Raw genomic sequence first — 22,999 nt, 5'->3', positions numbered from 1 at the left:
TGACTCAATGGACATGAGTTTGAGTAAACTCCAGGAGTTGGTGATGGACAGGGGAGCCTGACGTGCTCAGTCCATGGGGTCGCAAATAGTTGTTCATGACTGAGTGAATGAACTGACTGACAGAAACTATTAAAATGATGCATGTTTTATTGAGAGTTCTTTATTTCAACATTCACATTGATTTTAAATCAATACGTAAAATTTCTTAGAAAGATGAAAGAATTTTTAATGTCTGATCCTAAATTTAACTATAAATAAAGGAAAAATATACACTATGGAAAATGGTCTCAAAATTTTTAAATTCATGTTCCATGCTTATTTCCTTTCCCTTTATCATACATAATACCAGTGCAGACTATCACCCAAATCATTTTACTCTTGAAATTTCAAAGTGGTCATAAAATTCAAGGCAACAAATCTAAGCAGAGTGTCCTCATTTTGTTTATTAATAAAGTTATCTAAAGATTGAGGGCAGGAGGATAAGAGGGCGACAGAGGATGAGACGGTTGGATGGCATCACCAACTCAATGGACATGAGTTTGAGCAAACTTCGAGAGATAGTGAAGCACAGGGTAGCCTGGAATGCTGCAGTTCATGGGGTCACAGAGCTGACATGACTTAGCCACTGAACAAGAATAAAAGTTATGTAATTAACTTTACCTTATAATTTGTAGGAGAATCACAAATTAATGTGTATGTTAAAATATGCTCTGTCACTTCAGTTCAGTTCAGTCACTCAGTCGTGTCTGACTCTTTGCGACCCCATGAACCGCAGCACGCCAGGCCTCCCTGTCCATCACCATCTCCCGGAGTCCACTCAGACTCGCATCCATCGAGTCGGTGATGCCATCCAGCCATCTCATCCTCGGTCGTGCTCTGTCACTAGTAGATTTTTATATGATTCTTTCACTCTGATTCTACTCCTCATTTATATCCCAGATGAACTTCAAGGGAAAATCTTTTGTTTTCCTTTGAAATGCTCTGTCAAATTTCTCATTTTGCTCCGTAGTCAAATGACGTTTCCAATCGCCAATGGTACCTAGTGGGACAAGCACATGAAAAGCACCTGAGTAGGAAGGTAGCACAGTCAGGACCAACATTTTCTACAATCCACTTAATCTCTTCTTCAAGCCAAGCTAAATATTTATTAGATTTCCACAGGATTTTATCTTATTTCCCTTTCACAACTTTGAGCTAAGAAAACTTTGCATGCAGTAAACACTGAAAATAGAGTTATAGTTCACTTCCTTATCTGTTTGACTTCCACCAACTATTACCATTAAATTATAACCTTTCTCTAGAAAACCCTGGGAGGGATCGGGGGCAGGAGGAGAAGGGGACGACCGAGGATGAGATGGCTGGATGGCATCGCTGACTCGATGGACGTGAGTCTGAGTGAACTCCGGGAGTTGGTGATGGACAGGGAGGCCTGGTGTGCTGCAATTCATGGGGTCGCAAAGAGTCAGACATGACTGAGCGACTGAACTGAACTGAACTGAAACTATTAAAACATCTAAGTATGTTTTACTAAATTCCATGTACCATGCTAAGCAAACTACACCTATCATGTAGTATAATTCTTAGCAAAACTCTTCAAGTTAAGTATTTTTCCATTTATAAAATAGAGAAAAATGAGACCCAAAGATTTTAAATAATGAAATCAATATCACAGAGGGTATTCTGAGCTGTTATTTCTGCAGTTTTACTTGATGGAAGATTAAAACCATTATTAAATAATTTTTTAATTAAGATTAACATTTGGTATCTTTAGCTATCAGATTTTCTACTGTAAATATTATTGTCGGCATTTGTAAGAGTAAACAAGCTCTTACAGGCATGAGAAATGCTTTACACAGTTGAGCAACAAGAAATGAAAATCAATAATAAATAGGACAGAAGAAGAAGCAGTGATTTTTTTAGATAATCAATACCTATAGCAATTTCAGTAAAATAACTTTACATAATGAAGAATATATGCTCATCAGCATAATATAAGTTATGTATACATTCAGTTCAGTTCAGTCGCTCAGTCGTGTCTGACTCTTTGCGACCCCATGAACCGCAGCACGCCAGGCCTCCCTGTCCATCACCATCTCCCGGAGTTCACTCAGACTCACATCCATCAAGTCCGTGATGCCATCCAGCCATCTCATCCTCAGTCGTCCCCTTCTCCTCCTGCCCCCAATCCCTCCCAGCATCAGAGTCTTTTCCAATGAGTTACTTCTTCGCATGAGGTGGCCAAAATGCTGGAGCTTCAGCTTTAGCATCATTCCTTCCAAGGTAATCCCAGGGCTGATCCCCTTTAGAATGGACTGGTTGGATCTCCTAGCAGTCCAAAGGACTCTCAAGAGTCTTCTCCAACACCACAGTCCAAAAGCATCAATTCTTTGGCACTCAGCCTTCTTTACAGTCCAACTCTCACATCCATACATGACCACGGGAAAAACCATAGCCTTGACTAGACGGACCTTAGTCAGCAAAGTAATGTCTCTGCTTTTGAATATACTATCTAGGTTGGTCCTAACTTTTCTTCCAAAGGGTAAGCGTCTTTTAATTTCATGGCTGCAGTCACCATCTGCAGTGATCTTGGAGCCCAAAAAAATAAAGTCTGACACTGTTTCCACTGTTTCCCCATCTATTTCTCATGAAGTGATGGGACCGGATGCCATGATCTTCGTTTCCTGAATGTTGAGCTTTAAGCCAACTTTTTCACTCTCCTCTTTCACTTTCATCAAGAGGCTTTTTAATTCCTCTTCACTTTTTGCCATAAGGGTGGTGTCATCTGCATATCTGAGGTGATTGATATTTCTCCTGGCAATCTTGATTCCAGCTTGTGTTCCTTCCAGTCCAGCGTTTCTCATGATGTACTCTGCATAGAAGTTAAATAAGCAGGGTGACAACATACAGCCTTGACGTACTCCTTTTCCTATTTGGAACCAGTCTGTTGTTCCATGTCCAGTTCTAACTGTTGCTTCCTGACCTGCATACAGATTTCTCAAGAGGCAGGGTAGATGGTCTGGTATTCCCATCTCTTTCAGAATTTTGCACAGTTTCTTGTGATCCACACAGTCAAAGGCTTTGGCATAGTCAATAAAGCAGAAATAGATGTTTTTCTGGAACTCTCTTGCTTTTTCCATGATCCAGCGGATGTATGTATACATTAGGGGATAAAATCTTAACATAATAGAGAAGTACAAATTATGTTTTAGAATAATGTGCATTAAAAATTGAATTTAAAATAAAGTTTAAAAGTATTGGGAGGGAAATAGATTTATTATTAATGACTCCAGGCATGTTACAAAAATACAATAGACATTTACTACCTATTGTTCAACGACTGAATTTATAGCAGATTGGTTTGATGAGGTATCAGCCTACTTTTTACAAGAAGAAATCTGACACATGAGAAAATAACAGTAATCCAAACACCCTCCCTCAGAGGAAAAATACATATTAACTAAATCTCTAGTATGTTCTAGGAGAAATAAAGGAAATTGAAGCTGGAAATCTCTTTTGCCACTCCAGTACTCTTGCCTGGAAAATCCCATGGACAAAGGAGCCTGGTGGGCTGCAGTCCATGGGGTCGCTGAGGGTTGGACACGACTAACGACTTCACTTTCACTTTTCACTTTCACGCACTGGAGAAGGAAATGGCAACCCACTCCAGTGTTCTTGCCTGGAGAATCCCAGGGATGGGGGAGCCTGGTGGGCTGCCGTCTATGGGGTCGCACAGAGTCAGACATGACTGAAGTGACTTAGCAGCAAGGCTTGCTTACAGATGTTAGAGTAGGGTCATTGTGATCAGAAAGGAAGATCCTAATATTCATTAGTCACATTAAAGTGTCCAGCTCTGTACTGTTCTGTTTCCTGGAATACTTTTTAGGGACATTTTCAGTTAGGATTTCGTTTCTCTCCAGGGACCAAATGGCAGACTGGGAGAGACATTTTGGAAGCACTACTTAATTAGTGTAGTAGCCAAGTACTCATGGAAACTCTCAACAGTTTTGCTTCTATAAACCTTTGAATATCACCTTTGCACAGGAAACACCCTTCACTTGTTCTTGTCCCAACTTCAGATGTCAGAATACTATTGTAATTAGCTCGTGGATCGTCCTTCATATTCTGAAATGAAGCCTGCTTCACAATAGCATGCACATCCTCTTCATTCAGTTCCTTCTCAAGAAAATTGCTGATTTTAGGCACAGAACTTCTGAGATCCTGAAAGAATTGTATGAGAAACTATTCAGTCTATAAAGAATACATGAGTTACAGCCCAACATCTTTACCATGTTTTGGAAAACTGGAAGTCCTTGGGTTTATTTTACATCTAGAGCTTTTCACTCTTGCCTGGAAAATCCCATGGTCAGAGGAGTCTGGTAGGCTGCAGTCCATGGGGTGGCGAAGAGTCGGACACAACTGAGCGACTTCACTTTCCCTTTTTACTTTCATGTACTGGAGAAGGAAATGGCAACCTGTTCCAATCTTCTTGCCTAGAGAACCCCAGGGACGGGGGAGCCTGGTGGGCTGCTGTCTATGGGGTTGCACAGAGTTAGACACGACTGAAGCGACTTAGCAGCAGCAGCAGAGCTTTTCAAGGATATATCACAGAGCACACATGAAAAGGAGTGTTCTGATTGTCAGCTGTGTTAGAACTTCCTACTGATTGATTTTATAAGGATGGCTCATCATTCAATCAGCACTTTTAGAATATATTATATATTTCAGAAACTGTGAGAATTGCTCGCAAAGACTGAGAACAATAATATGCTAATCTGTGCTTAAGAGTCACAATTTCAAGAGGAAAAAGTAATTAAAGAGTAACTAAATTCAAGTAATTAAATATAGTGGGCACATGAAAAAGAAAGCTCAGGCTTACATGGCTTTCCTGGTGACTTCTATCAAATATTTATAGAACTAACATCAGTCCTTCTCAAACTCTTCCAAAAAATTGAAGAGGAGGAAGCATTCACAAGATTATCCTATAAGGCCAGCATTTCCCTGATCCCAAAGTCAGAGAAAAGCACTAGAAGAAAGAGAACTAAAGACGCACATAACTTGTAAAATGTAACTGCAAAACTCCTCAAAAATTAGTGGCAAAATAAACTCAGCAACATATTAAAAGGGTTATATACATCATGATCAAGTGGGATATACTCCTGGGAAGCAAAGATGGTTCGAAATATGAAAATTAATTTTTGTAATACCACATGTACAGAGTGAAGGGAAATAAACCACACAAGCATCTCAACTGATATAGAAAAAAAGCATTTCATATCCAACACATGTTCATGATAAAATAACTCAATGAATGAAGAATAGAAGGAAAATACTTCAACATTAAAAGGACATATGTGAAATACTCCTGCAGCATCATACTCAATGGTGGAAGACTGAAACTATTCCTGCCAAGATGAGGAAGAAGGCAAGGATACCCATTCTCATCATTTATTCAAAATAGTACTGACTATCTAGGCTAGAGTCACTAAGCAATCAATCAATGAAAGCCATTCAAATTGGATGTAAGAAGCAAAAGTACTTCTCTTTGCAGACAAGATGATTTTATACACAGAAAATCCCAAAGATGTCACAAAATCTTTTAGAACTAATAAACATATTGAACAGAGTTGCACAGTGCAAAACCACAAAAATGAGTCGCATTCCTATATAATAAGAATGCACAGTACAAAGAGCAAACTAGCAAAAAAATTCTTTCAAGTATAGTTGATTTACAATGTTTCAGGTGTACAACAGAGTGATTCAGTTATACATATACATGTGTATCTCTCCTTTTTCAGATTCTTTTCCATTGTAGGTTAATGAACATCTTCATAATTACCTTGTAGGTGACAACTGTCAGTGGAATAGTTTGAGTGTTAGTTGGTGAGTAAAATAACAGGACCATCTTTACTATATTATTTCTACAAATAATTTTTATATAGAATAACTTATGTAAATCAAAATATGCAAGAACATTAAGCAGAAGACAACACAGTCAACAATCAGCAAAAATATAGTAATAATAGAATGATGCATTTTACAGATGCTGCAATTATCTGAAAATTTAAGTTACTATGCTTATGGTATTCAAGGTATAAAGGACAAAAATAAAAATTTGACAGAAAACTGAAAATGATAAAAAAAAAAAATAATAGAGGGGATTTCAACATATGAACTTGTGAACTGTACTCCAAACGAGACAATGAGCGCCCTTCTCCCTTATCACTCTATGACTTCAGCCTCCAGAGACTACTTCACCCATACACATACACACACGTACACATAAAAGTGTGTATGCGTTTCTTTATGAAGGTTTCAGCCAACGTCAATATATGAATGAAAGATCACAAAAGATGAAAGATTCATTCTCTCCCCAAATTAGGCTTTAGGCTTTCTCTAGGATATGTCACTCAGGAGCTTCCCATTTCACTTAAGATAAATTAAAGTCTTCATGAGGTGTTTTTTACATTTAACCAAACATACATGCAGAAAAGGCATAAAATAAACATGAAGCATAATGAATTATTATGAAGTGAATATTCATGATTACAACCTGCTCATCAAGTTAAACTGCCAGGATTTCAGATCCCCCACAATATACATCCCTTTCCTAATCATAAACCTTGCCCTCCACCCCCTAAATAACTACTGCCTTATTTTTATAAGTACTATTTCTTTGATTTTATTTTTAGTTTACTCACTTAAATATGAATCTCCAAACGGTATGGCCACCCTTGCCTTCATTCCAAATACATACTGCTTGATACTTGAGACAGGGTAGAATCAAATGACTCTTCATGGTCACTATGATCCTGGTGACAATACCTCCAAATCTGTGGGAAACATGCAAAATCCTCTGAGATACGTTTTATGTGGGCTTTGGGTATTTCCTATGCAATTAATTAGCAAGCCAAGCATCAATAGTTTGAGGTAAAATTACCAAAAAATTTCCATGGGAGGTAGTAGACACAGAAAGACCTAAAATTCCACAACATAATGTACACTCAATAGCTTGAGAAAATTGAGATCTTCATCTAGACAGAGTTTTAAAACAGAAAACATAATTTGACTAAGATCTATTTTTCTTTGATAGGGGAAGTTGAATAAAGATTCTCTCCATATTATATAACCAAAAAATTATTATTTGAAAGGCTGGCAAAAACCTAGATCAAAAATACACAAATAATTGCTACTTGACAGAAGGTAATTTAAAAGTGATGTCTGGTGATAGTGTATTGATGACAGACAGAGAAATATTAACATTCAAGAGATCTTGCCCAGTTCCTCTGTGGTCTTTATGTCCAAATCGTCAATAAATTCTGTATTTATAGATAGTTTTGTCATGAGCACATGTATATGGAGAAAATAAGATCTAAAAATAGGGAAAAAATCAGATCTTGCTTTTTGAGTTGATAACTCTGGTTGAAAAATATGAGAATAAATGTTGATAAGCTGAGATTGCAGGTAGGTAGACCAATTAGGAAGACTGATCTGGACTAGGGGAAAGGGTAACATGGATTGAGAGAAGTTTGTCTTTCACAAACATTGTTTGGTTTATGCAATATTTTAAGACAGTTTTGATCAGATGCCTGCATGGAAACATTTTGTGATTTCACAAGAAAGCTACCTTAAAAAAGTCTCCTTAAAATTGGGAAGAATTTGCATCAATAGCACACATTCACTTCTAATTAGTCATAACTTAGTGGCTCCTCACCCCAGTGCTCCCACAGTCCCTTTTCAATTTTTCCAAGTTATGGTTGCTCTGCACATTTGCGTTTGCCTTTATAGCTATAAATTTTTACGTAAAAAGGAATCACAAGAGATGACTTGTACACAGTGAGAGGAGAGCTCTGACAAATGAAGGGGCAGGAAATTAGAAACATCAAAAGAAGCTTGAATAGTTAGGTATAAAGATAACTATAGGAGAATATGGTTCATTGAAACCAAGATAAAAAAGGATTTCAAAGAAATAATTAAAATAAGAAAAACACACCTCTTACCGTCTTCATCTCTTCATACATCAGGACCAGTATATTGAAGTCATGTCTGTGCTCATACCAGCCTCTGATGTGATCAAACCAAAGGCTTTTAACACTGTGGGAAAATTAATAAAGAACAAGATACAGTTCTTATACTTATTGAACAATAACCATAGTTTCTTTTTAGTTCTGGATTTCTCACATGGACAAGATTCCACCATTGGACATCTTTACTATCTTTAAAAAATCGTGTTCAGGGGAGCTATTCCATCATTTGAATACCAAATCCACCTTTGCAACCTACTGTCTGTGTCTACAGGAAAACAGCAATGTAGACAAAAGAATCCCAAAGATCTAATTTTGAAAACTTTGTTAAGGTAAGCCCCTTTCTTTTCCTCCTTCTTCCATCTGAAAACATACATCTTATTGTCTGTTTTAAGGTCTGTGGACAGCAATTTTAACTATCTACAACAGGACAGCAGCTGAATATAATCTTTTAAATGAGTGACAGCCCTGACCCAACATTGCACAAGCCTCTTGCATCAATCTATTCTCCTCAGTGCTGGAATGAACATTCCACAGCTGCCATATAAGACCTACCTTAAGTCCATGACAGAGTCCAAAACCTACACCCATCCTGAACATTAACTATTCTGGAACACTTGGAGGCTCTAGCTTTGAATCTGGCTAGTATGAGTTGTTAGACTGTTTGTGATATCTTATGCTCTGGTAAAAATATTTCCTGTACAATTGCTTCTGCAACCTTGACAATCCCGTGTCCCTCATGAGGACACAAAAGCCACTGGATGGCAGACTTAGTAGACAGACAATTGTTGTTCAGTCTCTAAGTTGTGTCCAACTCTTTGCGACCCAATGGACTGCAGCATGTCAGGCTTCCCTATTCTTCACTGTCTCCCAGAGTTTGCTCAGATTCATGTCTGCTGAGTCAGTGACACCATCCAACCAGCTCACCCTCTGTCATCCTCTTCTCCTCCTGCCCTCAGTCTTTCCCAGTATCAGGAACTCTTCCAATGAGTTGACTTTTCGCAACAAGTGACCAAAGTATTGGAGCTTCAGCTTCAGCATTAGTCCTTCAAGTGAATATTCAGGGTTGATTTCCTTTAAGATTGACTGGTTTGATCTCCTTGCAGACAAAGGGACTCTCAATAGTCTTCTCCGGCGCCACACTTCAAAAGTATCAATTCTTTGGTGCTCTGCCTTCGTTACGGTCCAGCTCTCACATCCATATGTGACTACTGGAAAACCATTGGTTTGACTATACAGACTTTGTTGGCAAAGTGATGTCTCTGGTTTTAATGTGTTGTCTAGGTTTCTCATAGCTTTTCTTTCAAGGAGCAAACGTCTTTTAATTTTATGGCTGCAGTCACTGCCTGCAGTGATTTTGGAGACCAAGAAAATGAAATATGTTACTGTTTCCACTTTTTCCCCATCTGTTTGCCATGCAGTTGTGGGGTCAGATGCCATGGTCTTAGTTTTTTAAATATTGAGCTTTAAGCCAGCTTTTCCACTCTAATCTATCACCTGCATCAAGAGGTTCTTTAGTTCCTCTTTCCTTTCTGCCTTTAGAGTGGTATCATCTGCATATCTGAGGTTGTTCATATTTCTCCAAGCGATCTTGAGTCCAGCTGTGATTCATGCAGCCTGGCATTTCCCCTGATATACTCTGCATGAATGTTAAATAAGCAGGGTGACAATATACAGACCTGTCGTACACCTGTCTAAGTTTTGAACCAGGCCATTTTTCCACGTCCAGTTCTAACTAGAGTGACCTTCTGTCTTCTATGTCCATTCTCTCCTTATGATTACCACCTCCCCATCTTCCTAAAATATGTTTCCCAGGTTTGAGAATTTGGCTACAAGCCAACATTGCCTCATAAACATGTTGCTTGATGAATAAATTTACAGTTACCTTTTACATCTAGAAACTGCTCTACGAAATCCCCTATGTTTTCTGGAGCTTCTAATGTAGCCACTGAATTTGAAAAATGAAAGAGTGAGACAGAACATCGGTGGGGTTTCTATAGATGTGAATAATCAGCAGGAGGAATACTGAAATAATTTTAATAATTCTCGGTTATCTTTACAGAGTTTTTAAAGCCTATATAACATTGTTACATCAATGAATAACAAATTCTTAATATTTCATGCAGTATATTATACATAGAAATTTATTTTTCCCAATTTTTTGCTATTTCAAAGATCATTGTAAGAAATAACTTGGCTCATATGATATTTCATACTGTGCAAGCATACAGGACTAATTTCTGTTTATTTGTAAGTTTAATTAGAACTGGAAATTACCCTGCATTGAATTTGTTTCAATTTATTCTCCATGAATATTAAGTGATATTAAGGTAACATTGGACATTGCTGAAACACGGAAAACCTGCTTCACTGATAACGGTGGAGCAAATAAATTTCCATATAGCATAAAAAGGACCAAAGAAAATAAATTTCAACCTCACAGCATACATTCAAACACGTTTATGAGTGAATTAAGGATCTGAATATGGAAGCAAAACCTCAACATCTAAAACAATTAAGAATGTATTCTAGCCTTGGATAAGTAAAGGATTTCCTAAACAGGAAAAAATATTTAAAATAAAAATTGATCAATTGGCATGCATTAAAATTAAAAATGCTGTCAAAATATAGCATAGTGTTACAAAATGCAAGAAAATATGAGAATCAGTGTATATAACCTATAATAGATCTGTATTCAGAGTGTATATATTTGTTTATATATCAAATAACAAATCAAAAAGAAAAAGATAAGTAACATCATAAAATATTGAGCAAAAGTTGTAATAATTTCACAGAAGAAGAAATAATTATGGTCAATAAATGTATTAAAATGTGGTTAATTTTGAGAAAAACATCTATTTCTGCTTTATTGACTATGCCAAAGCCTTTGACTGTGTGGATCACAAGAAACTGTGGAAAATTCTGAAAGAGATGGGAATACCAGACCACCTGACCTGCCTCTTGAGAAATCTGTGTGCAGGTCAGGAAGCAGAAGTTAGAACTGGACATGGAACAACAGACTGGTTCCAAATAGGAAAAGGAGTACGACAAGGTTGTGTATTGTCACCTTGCTTATTTAACTTATATGCGGCGTACATCAAGAGAAATGCTGGGCTGAAGAAGCATAAGCTGGAATCAAGATTGCCCGGAGAAATATCAATCACCTCAGATATGCAGATGACACCACCCTTATGGCAGCAAGTGAAGAGGAACTAAAGAGCCTCTTGATGAAAGTGAAAGAGGAGAGTGAAAAAGTTGGCTTAAAGCTCAACATTCAGAAAACGAAGATCATGACATCCGGTCCCATCACTTCATGGCAAATAGATGGGGAAACAGTGGAAACAGTGTCAGACTTTATTTTTTGGGCTCCAAAACCACTGAAGATGGTGATTGCAGCCATGAAATTAAAGGACGCTTACTCCTTGGAAGGAAAGTTATGACCAACCTAGATAGCATATTCCAAAGCAGAGACATTACTTTGCCGACTAAGGTCCGTCTAGTCAAGGCTATGGTTTTTCCTGTGGTCATGTATGGATGTGAAATTTGGACTGTGAAGAAAGCTGAGCACCAAAGAACTGATGATTTTGAACTATGGTGTTGGAGAAGACTCTTGAGAGTCTCTTGGACTGCAAGGAGATCCAACCGGTCCATTCTAAAGGAGATCAGCCCTGGGTGTTCATTGGAAGGACTGATGCTAAAGCTGAAACTCCAATACTTTGGCCACCTCATGTGAAGAGTTGACTCATTGGAAAAGACTCTGATGCTGGGAGGGATTGAGGGCAGGAGGAGAAGGGGATGACAGAGAGATGGCTGGATGGCATCACCGACTTGATGCATATGAGTCTGGGTAAACTCCAGAAGTTGTTGATGGACAGGGAGGCCTGGAGGTCTGCGATTCATGGGGTCTCCTAGAGTCAGACACTACGGAGCAACTGAAATGAACTGAACTAAATTTCAAAGTTTAAGAAATGCAAATTGATATATAGTTTGAGATACTATTTTGTAATTATATATTTATAAAAAATTAAGAAGTTTGAGAGGAAAATTACTAGATGAGAAATAAGAGCTCATATATTGATTTCAGCTTGAGTTAGCACAACTGCTTTGTTGAAAATAAAACGGCATCTTCTTATAAGGTTGAATGTTTTTGCATTTTTTTCCTTTGCATTTCTATTCTAGGGTGTTTACTTCTAGGGAAGCTCATTCAAATGTGCACCAGGGTATGTGCTCAAGAATGTTTATAGCAGCATGTGTTATGATGACAAAATATTCAAAGAATCTCATTATTCAGTCAGGGAAAGTACAGTTCAGATAGGATAATATACACAACTTCTAAAATTATAAAACAATGAAAAATAATATTATAAGTCAAGAACAAAAAACGGCATATGGCAAAATCCCAGGGTGGAAAAAGAAACAGTGTCAAAATAAAGTTTAGTAAAATGTGAAGTCAAATAATTTAACAAAACAACATGTAATTTGTTTGCAATGACCGAAAGACAGGAAATTTTGTGTAATAAATAACATCAAGGTATAAATAGTACAGTTTCTAGTAAGTCACTGAAGATTTTGGCTTAGCAACAATCATAGGGGGAGTTGTAGGCACATTTATCTTTAGACTTGAGTTAAAAAGATTAACATAATAAATTCACACTATCATTTAACAAAATATACTATATATGTGTGTTTATCTCATGCCTGATACATGGAATATACACTACTTTCTCATGAAGTCATAGATCATATTGAAAAATTGATCGTGCATTTGGCCATAAAACTTATTATTAAATCTTAAAAATTGGAACTCTTTAGTACCATTACCTCATGACAGTATCATAATACTATAATCAGCGATGAAAACATTTTAAAAAGAAAATTGTAGAAAAAGCCTTGGAAAAAACCTTCAAAATAATTTTTATTATAAAATGATCATTATAATTTATAACATATATTTAATTATCTAATATATTAAATTTATATATTATATATTATTTTATTACAAAATCAAAACTGAAATGATAGATTATTTATAAACTAACAAAATTACATCCATACCTATACTAAGAAGAATTTTATCATCTTAAAAGGTCAATTTTGGAAAAAGATAAAATTAGTAATTAGACACAGAACAATATTTGCAGGAAAAATGCAAACAATTAGGAAATAATTTATTAAAATAAAAGCAGAAGTTGATGAAATAGAAAACCTTAAGTTATCTTTAAAAAAGAAGCCAGACTTTTGAAAGAAAACCATGTAATAGAAAAGTGCTGATATCCTGAAAAGTGTTCAAAAACTGTAAAAATTTTCAAAATTACAAATGTATGAAAAAGATGTGCAAACAAGACAAAATGATCAAGTCATAACAGAATTCATTGTGATTTTTTTCAGTGTTTTGCAGTCTAGATGAAATGAGGATAATTTACCCTGAAAATAAAATTATGTTGTTGAATTAGGAAAGGCAGGTAAGTTAAACTCAGGAGAACAAGACAGATGTTGTAGATTATAAATTTAACAGGATCAGACATATTTATAATGGACTATACTCAAATCTTCAAAAAATTATGTTGTCTTATATTTGAAAATCACTTGATGACTTAGAAATAACACACAAAGCTTCAAAAAATCTGCAACATTAGATTTCTAGTGATTCTATGGTTAAATAATAGAGCAATTATGGAATGTTAAAGTGTGTTTTTTAAATAGCAGTAACAACTCCTGAGTTAAAATTAACAAAACTATTCCAGCTGTTTGTTAACATAAGAACTCTACTATAAACAAGTAGGATTTACCCAAGGAATAGAACATTAGTAAATTATTAGTGGATTTCATTTCACTCTAGATTAAAGCATGGCAGGAAGGACATGGTACACTGAGTTGCCTAAAAAGGCTTTTTATGTAATTAGACCTCTACTGAATAGTAAAAGCAAACTACAAGTAAAACTCTAAGTAAACTAAGATAACAAAAATGTATTTCTCAGCATTATGTCTCTCAAAAACCAGTTGCAAAACAACATAAAACTAAGAAAACCAAGAAAGATACTAAGAGTACTAGAGGCAAGGACATTTGTCGTAATCTCTGTTATTGTATATTTTTCTGCAGATTTTACCCACTGAAAGAGAAGGAAAAGAAGGGCAAAGATTGGAAAGGAAAGCAAAAATTGTAGTTTCTTAAATGAAATATGTTCAAATTAATAAAACTAAAAAAGAGATTAATGGAGCCAACTAAAATAGTGTAACAAAACCAATGCCGCTATTTTAAAACAGTAATAACGAAATAGAAATATCACAGTGAAAATTTTCCAGTTTCTCCTATCAATAAAAAAACGATCAACTGAAGATTCAGGAAAAAATATGTAGAAGCATATAAAACACATCACATACAATGGGCATGAAAATAGACTTGACAAAGAGTGAGACAATGATGCTGGAAGGAATGGGGGAATATTGCAATGCAATGAATGTCCCAGAATTAATATGTATCTTTACTCAAATCTAATCAGAATCTAAATCAATGGGAATTTGCCTTAACAGGTATAATATTTAAAACAGTGAAGAACTGTCACCTATTAAACAGATTTACCAATTTTAGGAATAAAAATGCAAACTCAGAGGAAGGAACTAAGGAGCATTAGTATATCAAAATGTAAAGTTCAAAATAATATGTAAAAAGCAAATGCTTACACTATATTGGGTCCATCGGCCAGCCAGTTTGGCATAGATCATGCAACAGTCATAGTTCAAATCACATGTAGTACAGATATAACTTACAATTAAAAATAAAAGTTCATTAGAAAATCTGGAGAGAATTTGCATATTTGTGGAGGAGGTGTTTTTTTGGGTGTCTCAAGAGCCAGAAGTTATGAAGGAGAGATTAATAGAGTGGTTCTATAAAATTAAAAGCAGTGAACAATTTTTAAAGGTAAACTGTTAACTAGAACAATATTTGCCCCTATATAAATACTTCAATAAAAAAGAAAATAAAGGACAGGCTAAAGAAAAATGAATAAAGGATATAAAGGACATGTGAAGGCCTAGAAAAGTAAAAAAAGATGCTCAAACTTTAACAAGAAAAAAGGGCTTCAGATTCCTCAAGATTAGCATTGTATTTCTCTAGCACATTAGCATAGACTGATAATGTCAGTCTTTGGCAAGATGAGAAAAAAGTACTTTGTGAAATGCAAATTGATAGATTTTAGAATGCAAATAGATCATACCTACCAACATATAAAATATCTGGACCCTTTAATCTGAAAACCCCACTTTCAGGGAAACATTTCACCAGAGACCAAAAAAGCACAAGGATCTATGAGAACGTTTAGCGCCATTTGCAATTTGGTGTGTTATTTGTGGCCACCTGCCTGTCCAGCATGCTATATGTTCTACTGCCGTCCTGAAATTATGAAAGAACAGAATTTCGTGTGCTGCCATAAAAGAGTTTTTGCTGTATGTGATATTGGGCTTCCTTGGTGGCTCAGACGGTAAAGAATCCACCTGCTATGCGGGAGACGTGGGTTCGATCCCTGGGTTGGGAAGATCCCCTGGAGGAGGGCACGGCAACCCACTCCAGTATTCTTGCCTGGAGAATCCCATGGACAGAAGAGCCTGGGGGGCAGCAGTCCCTAGGGCCTCAAAGAGTTGAACATGACTGAGTGACTAAGCACAGCACGTATAATAACACTGCAAGCAATGTTTGTGATGATCTAATTTACACATATATTGGTTTAATGTATGAAACAAGATCAGAACACTTATAATAATCCCATTTGAAAGAATGTGGATGAGTAGGGATGGAGAACAATATTTGAAGAAAATATTTTTGTTTATGCAAAAATATTCATAAGTTATTTCTCTGTCGTACTTTAGCTTTTTTGTTTTTGAGATATTTTGGTGCCAAATAATATGACATGTGGGAAGAGAAGACGAGAGGGGATGGTCTCTTGTCATGGTCTCTTGTGTGTAGTTTGTATTCCAGGAAGGGGACTCGATTTCCAACTGTTTCCACAATTTCAGTTCTGTTACGATGTCCCTCAAAATAAATCAAGCTTAATATCTGCTGAGACCAGATATTAAGACCAGATATCTGAGGCCATCAGATATCTGGTGGTGCCTGTAAAAATAAATAATATTGTTTTCAACCTTGAATAAATTTTTCATAGTAAATATCAACAGTCAAAGCCATCCACTTCAAAATCATTTGGACCTTTTAATTTCTGTTAGCCACTCTAAATGTCCCAATGAATTTGCCCAAGCTTTTTGTTTTACTTGTATTTTTACATCAACATTAATAAAGGTGGAATCATGGCCTCTTACTTCCTTTTCAACCTGAAGAGCTGGGGTGATGCTGATTCCAAGATATTAGTGATTCAGATTAATCCTTCAGCTTTGCTGTCTCCTGTACTTCAAGTAAACTCCCTTTATACAATTTTCTGAGGCTCCCTGTTTCTGCTTCCATAGTCTCCTCTCTTACAGCTTTATCTTTTAAAGTATAGACTAATTAAGAGCTCAAGACTAAAAAGAGCTTTCACTTCTTTTTCTATTTTATTATCTGGTAGCACAGAGTCGGACACGACTGAAGAGACTCAGCAGCAGAGGAAGCATGTCTTCTTATACAGTGTGGAATAAAACTAAGGACAGCAGGCATTCTTGTCTTGTTCTGGATTTTTCGTGAACAAGAAACATTTTTGAAAACATTTTCCATAAGATGTTTCACTGTGGTGTATGATGTTTGTGGCAGTTTTTGTAGGTTCTCTTCTTCAGGTTGAAAGTGTTCCCTTTCCTCCCTAGTTTGCTAACAGTTTCCTGCATGAATGGCTGCTGAATTTTACTGAATGCTTGTTCTGCAACTCTGGAATTGATAATACAGGCTTTCTCTTATACTCCAGCAATATGAATGAAACCTTTCAAACCAACCTTGACTATTGAAATAAGCCCACCTTTGTCATCGTGTATTTTTTTTTAACATTGCTGCACTGGTTTTGCTTACAATGGTTTTAGGACTTTTGCATCTATTTTCACAAAAAGAGCATCAGTAATCGAAAAGGATATGAGATGTGAACAGTCCTGGAGTGTCACTGCTCTACTGATTTCTATAGATGATTGATTGGATACAATTTATAGTGAATCCTGGAGACTCTGTAAGTTCTTCTCTAAAGGTGAATGAAACCCAGCAAGCTGGACTGACAACTGGGTATTCTGTCACTTCAGTCCCGTTTGACTCCTTGTGACCCTGTGGACCTTGACCCACCAGGCTCCTCTGTCCATGGGGATTCTCCAGGCAAGAATACTGGGGTGGTTTGCCATTTCCTCCTCAGGGGATCTTTCCAACCCAGGGATAGAACCTGAGTCTCATGCCTCCTGCACTGGCAGGCAGGTTCTTTACCACTTAGTGCTACCGACGAAGCCCTTATGAAGTGAAGTAAAGTGAAAGGCATTCAGTCATGTCTGATTCTTTGTGACCCCATGGACTATACAGTCCCTGGAATTCTCCAGGGCATGTAAATTGCTAGATGAAACCAGATGCCATGATCTTAGTTTTCTGAATATTGAGTTTTAAGCAAACTTTTCCACTCTCCTCTTTCATTTTCATCAAGAGCCTCTTTAGCTCTTTGCTTTCTGCCATAAGGGTGGTGTCATCTGCATATCTGAGATTACTGATATTTCTCCTGGCAATCTTGATTCCAACTTGTGCTTTATCCAGCCCAGCATTTCACATGATGTACTCTGCATATAAGTTAAATAGGCAGGGTGACAATATACAGACTTGATGTACTCCTTTCCTGTCCCATGTTGTTCCATGTCTAGTTCTAACTGTTGCTTCTTGACCTGCATACAGATTTCTCAGGAGGCAGGTAAGGTGGTCTGGTTTTCCTATCTCTTTAAGAATAACATTCATACTGGTCAGCAATACAGAACATGCCAGCAAGAGAGAATGATATGTGGTGAATTACAGTAACTGTAATCATTTTCAGGAAAAGCGCAGTGATCTTATATAGCACAGGGAACTCGACTCGATATTCTCTGATTACCTACACGAGAACAGAATCCTACCAAAAAAGAGTGGTTACATGTATATGTAAGGCTTCCCTGGTGGCTCAGATGGTAGAGCGTCTGCCTGCAATGCTGGACACCCAGGTTCGATCCCTGGGTCAGGAAGATCCCCTGGAGAAGGAAATGGCAACCCACTCCAGCACTCTTGCCTGGAAAATCCCATAGACAGAGGAGACTGGTAGGTTACAGTCCCTGGGGTCACAAAGAGTTGGACACGACTGAGTGACTTAACCCAATCCAATGAATATGTATTTCACTTTGCTGTACATGTGAAACAAATACAGCATTGTAAATCAACTATATGCTAATAAAAAATTTTTAAGTACAGTGATATAGAATCTTTGTGGGTAATTGTTTTATACATTGGCAATCCTGTGATCTTATTAGGATATGATAAGAACAATTGAACTGTTTATTTCCATTGAATAAGTATTTACTGGCTGCTCACTCTGCTCTAGACCCTGAGGTCACATGGAACCAAAAAACTGGTCTCTGTCTTCAAGGAAATTGAAGGCTTTACACCTAAAAGTATTATGCAGTCATTAAAATGACTAGAGATAAAGGAAAGAATGTGAACAAATGGGAAAGTTCAGTGATAAACAAGGTGTCAAATTATGACATCCCAATTTTGGGGGGTAATAAAATTTGGACACACAATTTTGCAGTTGTGCTTAGAATTGATTCCCAAGTATGCTTGCTTTAGAATAGTGTGAACGTGAAAGTCCTTCCATTGTATCCAACTCTTTGCAACCCCGTGAACAGGAGCCTGCCAGTCTCCTCTGTCCATGGGATTTCCCAGGCAAATCTACTGCAGTGAGTTGCCATTTCCTCCTCCAGGGGATCTTCCCAACCCAGGGAACAAACCCAGGTCTCCTACACTGCGGGAGGATGCTTTACCATCTGAGACACCAGGGAAATCCTAGAATGATGAACCTGGCCTTAGAGTATATTTTAATTCCCAATGTTTTACAACTGTGGAAACTGAAACTTAGATAGATTAAATAACCTGACATACAATTAGTAATTCTTAGAAATGCAGTTAGACACAAGGGCTCCTTTTCACATGAAGCCTAAGTAGTTCTTATCTATTAATTCTACATAATCCCAGGTCCTGAACATTCACAGCTCAGCCTTGTATCGGTTGTCTGACTGATAGTTAGTTTCTGGACACTCCACTTTTAATGGTGACATTGACAATAACTAAATCACTGAAGTGTGTTGAATAATAAATATAGTGAGCTTTAGTTTCATATTACTACACAACAAGCCTATGGTTTAAAATATCACCCATTTATTATCTCAGAGTTCTGTGGACAAAAGCTCCAGCATGATGGCTAGGTTCTTTGCTTAAAATCACCAAGGCTAAAATCAAAGAGTTGGCCAAATTTTATTTCTTTTTGAATACTCTGCAGGCAGGGGGGGAACCCACTACTAAGTGCATTCGGGTTGTTAGAAAAACTTAGTTGTGGTTGCAAAACTGTTTACTTGACAGGTGGCCCCTTCATCTTCTAACAAGCCATGGCCTCTTGAATCCCTCCTGTGCTTCAAATCTTGCTGACTTTCCTTTCACCTTCCTCTTCTGCCCCACAGGTTCCCTGGATCACATTGAGCCCAAATGGATAAGCCAGGATAGTTTCCCAACTTTAATTAACGTCAGCAAATCACTGCAGATGGGACTGCAGCCATGAATTTAAAAGACGCTTACTCCTTGGAAGAAAAGTTATGACAGTCTAGTCAAGGCTATGGTTTTTCCTGTGGTCATGTATGGATGTGAGAGTTGGACTGTGAAGAAAGCTAAGCACTGAAGAATTGATGCTTTTGAACTGTGGTGTTGGAGAAGACTCTTGAGAGTCCCTTGGACTGCAAGGAGATCCAACCAGTCCATTCTGAAGGAGATCAGCCCTGGGATTTCTTTGGAAGGAATGATCCTGAAGCTGAAACTCCAGTACTTTGGCCAGTTCATGCGAAGAGTTGACTCACTGGAAAAGACTCTGATGCTGGGAAGGATTGGGGGCAGGAGGAGAAGGGGACGACAGAGGATGAGATGGCTGGATGGCATCACGGACTCAATGGACGTGAGTCTGAGTGAACTCCGGGAGTTGGTGATATACAGGGAGGCCCGGCATGCTGCGATTCATGGTGTTGCAAAGAGTTGGACATAACTGAGCGACTAACTGAACTGAACTGATGGAGGGTGATACCTTGAGGTATTTCACTGTGAATTTATGAATTTTATTAATTTTCTTATAACACTTTTATGCATCACAATGTTTTCTCCATTTAGGAATTAAAGACATATTTATCTATATTTCTCTTGTTCAAAGTAATTTTATTCTAAATATGCAACTCTTAGATACAGATAGTATTACTTTAGTGATTTATATAGATACAAATATTTCTTTCCATCCAAATAGTTAAATAATTAGACTATTAGATGATCAATCTACCTTTGAAACTTAACTCCTTAGTATAAAATTTGTGAATTGGTAAATCATTAAATAGATGAATCTGCTTCTCACATGCATGTGATTTCTCTATTTACTCATTAGTCACATTGATTCAAAGCCAAATTATCAAATTTCAATTAGAAAATTATAGATAAATAATGAATGCCTGCAATGGAAAACACTCTCAAACTATTCATGTTGCATGCTTTCTTTCTTTCACTTTATCATATAGGCTAACAATGCAGATTATCCAAATCATTATAATTGGTGAAATGTCAAAGTTTCATTAAAGGCATGGAAATGAATCTAAGCAGAGTTTACTGATTTTGTCAATTAATAAAGTTTTATAATTAACATTTGTATGAGAAGCACAAACTAATGTGTATATTAAAATATGCTTTCCAGTTGTTAGATTTTTACAGTATTATTATATTTTCCACTGATTCTACTCCTCATCTATTTCCCAGATGAACTTCAAGGGAAAATCTTTCATCTTCCTTTGGAATACTCTGTCAAATCGCTCATTTTGCTCCACGGTCAAGTGATGTTTCCAGTCTCCAATGGTACCTGGTGGGACAAACACAGAGATAGCCCTGGGTGAGGAGGTAGCACTGTTGGGCAAAAGCTTCCTTCCAACCACTTTATTATCTTCTCAAGCAGATAACTATCTATTTGTTTTCCATGGAGTTTGATGCCTCACTTTCTCTTATACATGGCTGAGCTAAAAACACACTTAGGACATGATAACACAGAAAACAGAGTGATAATCCACTTCCTTATCTTAAATTTTCATTATCCACTACCATTAATATAGAACTTTCTTAAGAAGGAAAAATAAAGCTAAATATTCAAAGAGATTAGAATATTTAAATATATCTTACGAAGTTCCACACACCATACTTGGCAAACCACATCTATTATTTCACATAATAGAGTTCTTAATGATACCCTTCAAAGTAAGTATTTTCTTCACCTTTAAAATTGCAAAAAAAAAAAAAAGAGAGAGATAGAGAGAATGACCCAAAGATTTTTAAGAGGAAGAGAGATCAAGATGGTGAGCAAAAGGAGTTGAACTTCAACTCTCCCCAAGAACATATCAAAAATACACCTTCGTGTGGAAGAATTCTCATTGAAACTTTGCTTCTAACTGATTCTTTCTCACTGAAAGAATTCTATCTAGAAACAGGCAGTGAGACTCCTGGAAAACCAGGACTATCAGAAAGTTACAAGGTAGCACACGTATGAAGGGAAAAAGGGCGATCGCGCCAGGACCTCTGACCCTTGGGAGAGACTCAGAGGAAAAGTGAGATCATGTGAGACAACACTGGGGAATGAACAGGCTGCCAGATGCCGTGAGCTGGGTACATCAGACTTTGGCCGATTGGACAACTACTGGGACAGTTAGAAAGGCTGGAGAACCCTGGGCTCCAGGATTCCAGTACAAAGTATATAAACAACAAGGACACATTGTATAGCACAGGGAATTATAGCAATTACCTTGCAATAATCTATAATGGAGTATAATATGCAAAAATAGTGAATCACTATGCTGTACATGCATGATGGAGTAGCCATCATAGTCAAAAAAAAGAGTCTGAAATGGTACTTGGATGCAATATCAAATACGACAGAAAGACCTCTGTTTATTGCCAAGGCAAACCATTCAATATCACGGTAATCCAAGACTATGCCTTGACCAGTAATTCTGAAGAACCTGAAGCTGAACACTTCTATGAAGACCTACAAGACCTTCTAGAACTAACACCCCCCAAAAAAGTCCTTTGTATTATAGGGGACTGGAATGCAAAAGTAAGAAGTCAAGAAATAGCAGAAGTAAGAGGCAAATTTGGCCTTGGAGTACAGAATGAAGCAGAGCAAAGACTAATAGAGTTTTGCCAAGAGAACCCACTGGTCATAGCAAACACAACAACACAAGAGAAGACTACACATGGACATCACCAGATGGTCAATACTAAAATCAGACTGATTATATTGTTTGCAGCCAAAGATGGAGGAGCTCTATACAGTCAGCAAAAACAAGACAGGGAGTTGACTGTGGATCAGATCATGAACTCCTTATTGCCATATTAAAATTTAAATTGAATAAAGTAGGGAAAACCACTAGACCATTCAGGTATGACTTAAATCAAATCCCTTATGATTATACAGTGGAAGGGACAAATAGATTCAGGGGCTTAGATCTGATAGACAGAGTGCCTGAAGTATGGATGGAGATTCTTGACATTGTACAGGAGGCAGTGATCAAGACCATCTCCAAGAAAAAGAAATGAAAAAAGGCGAAATGGCTGTCTGAGGAGGCCTTAAAAATAGCTGTGAAAAGAAGAGACATGAAAGGCAAAGGAGAAAAGGACAGATATACCTATTTGAATGCAGAGTTTCAAAGAATAGTAAGGAGATATAAGAAAGCCTTCTCCCTCAGTGATCAACACAGAGAAATAGAGGAAAACAATAGAATGGGAAAGA

The 22,999-nt window shown here is 37.1% G+C and overlaps 1 protein-coding gene and 1 pseudogene across 1 annotated transcript in view; both read right to left on the bottom strand.

The window, feature by feature from the left end:
* Positions 1-917: 917 nt before the first annotated feature.
* LOC128053583 (amine sulfotransferase-like) lies at positions 918-16,963 on the bottom strand (annotated as a pseudogene).
* A 3,997-nt stretch (positions 16,964-20,960) lies between these two features.
* The window catches only part of LOC128053523 (amine sulfotransferase-like), a 31,604-nt gene continuing 29,565 nt past the window's right edge, over positions 20,961-22,999 (bottom strand). Inside the window, exon 7 of the mRNA XM_052646041.1 lies at positions 20,961-21,082. Coding sequence (XP_052502001.1) covers positions 20,961-21,082 — 122 coding nt within the window. The remainder of the gene's footprint in view (positions 21,083-22,999) is intronic.

This window comes from Budorcas taxicolor, chromosome 9 (genome assembly GCF_023091745.1).
Source record: "Budorcas taxicolor isolate Tak-1 chromosome 9, Takin1.1, whole genome shotgun sequence".
Taxonomy (NCBI): Eukaryota; Metazoa; Chordata; class Mammalia; order Artiodactyla; family Bovidae; genus Budorcas; species Budorcas taxicolor.
The sequence above is the reverse complement of the archived record's forward strand: the minus strand, read 5'-3'. Positions and strand labels throughout refer to the sequence as shown.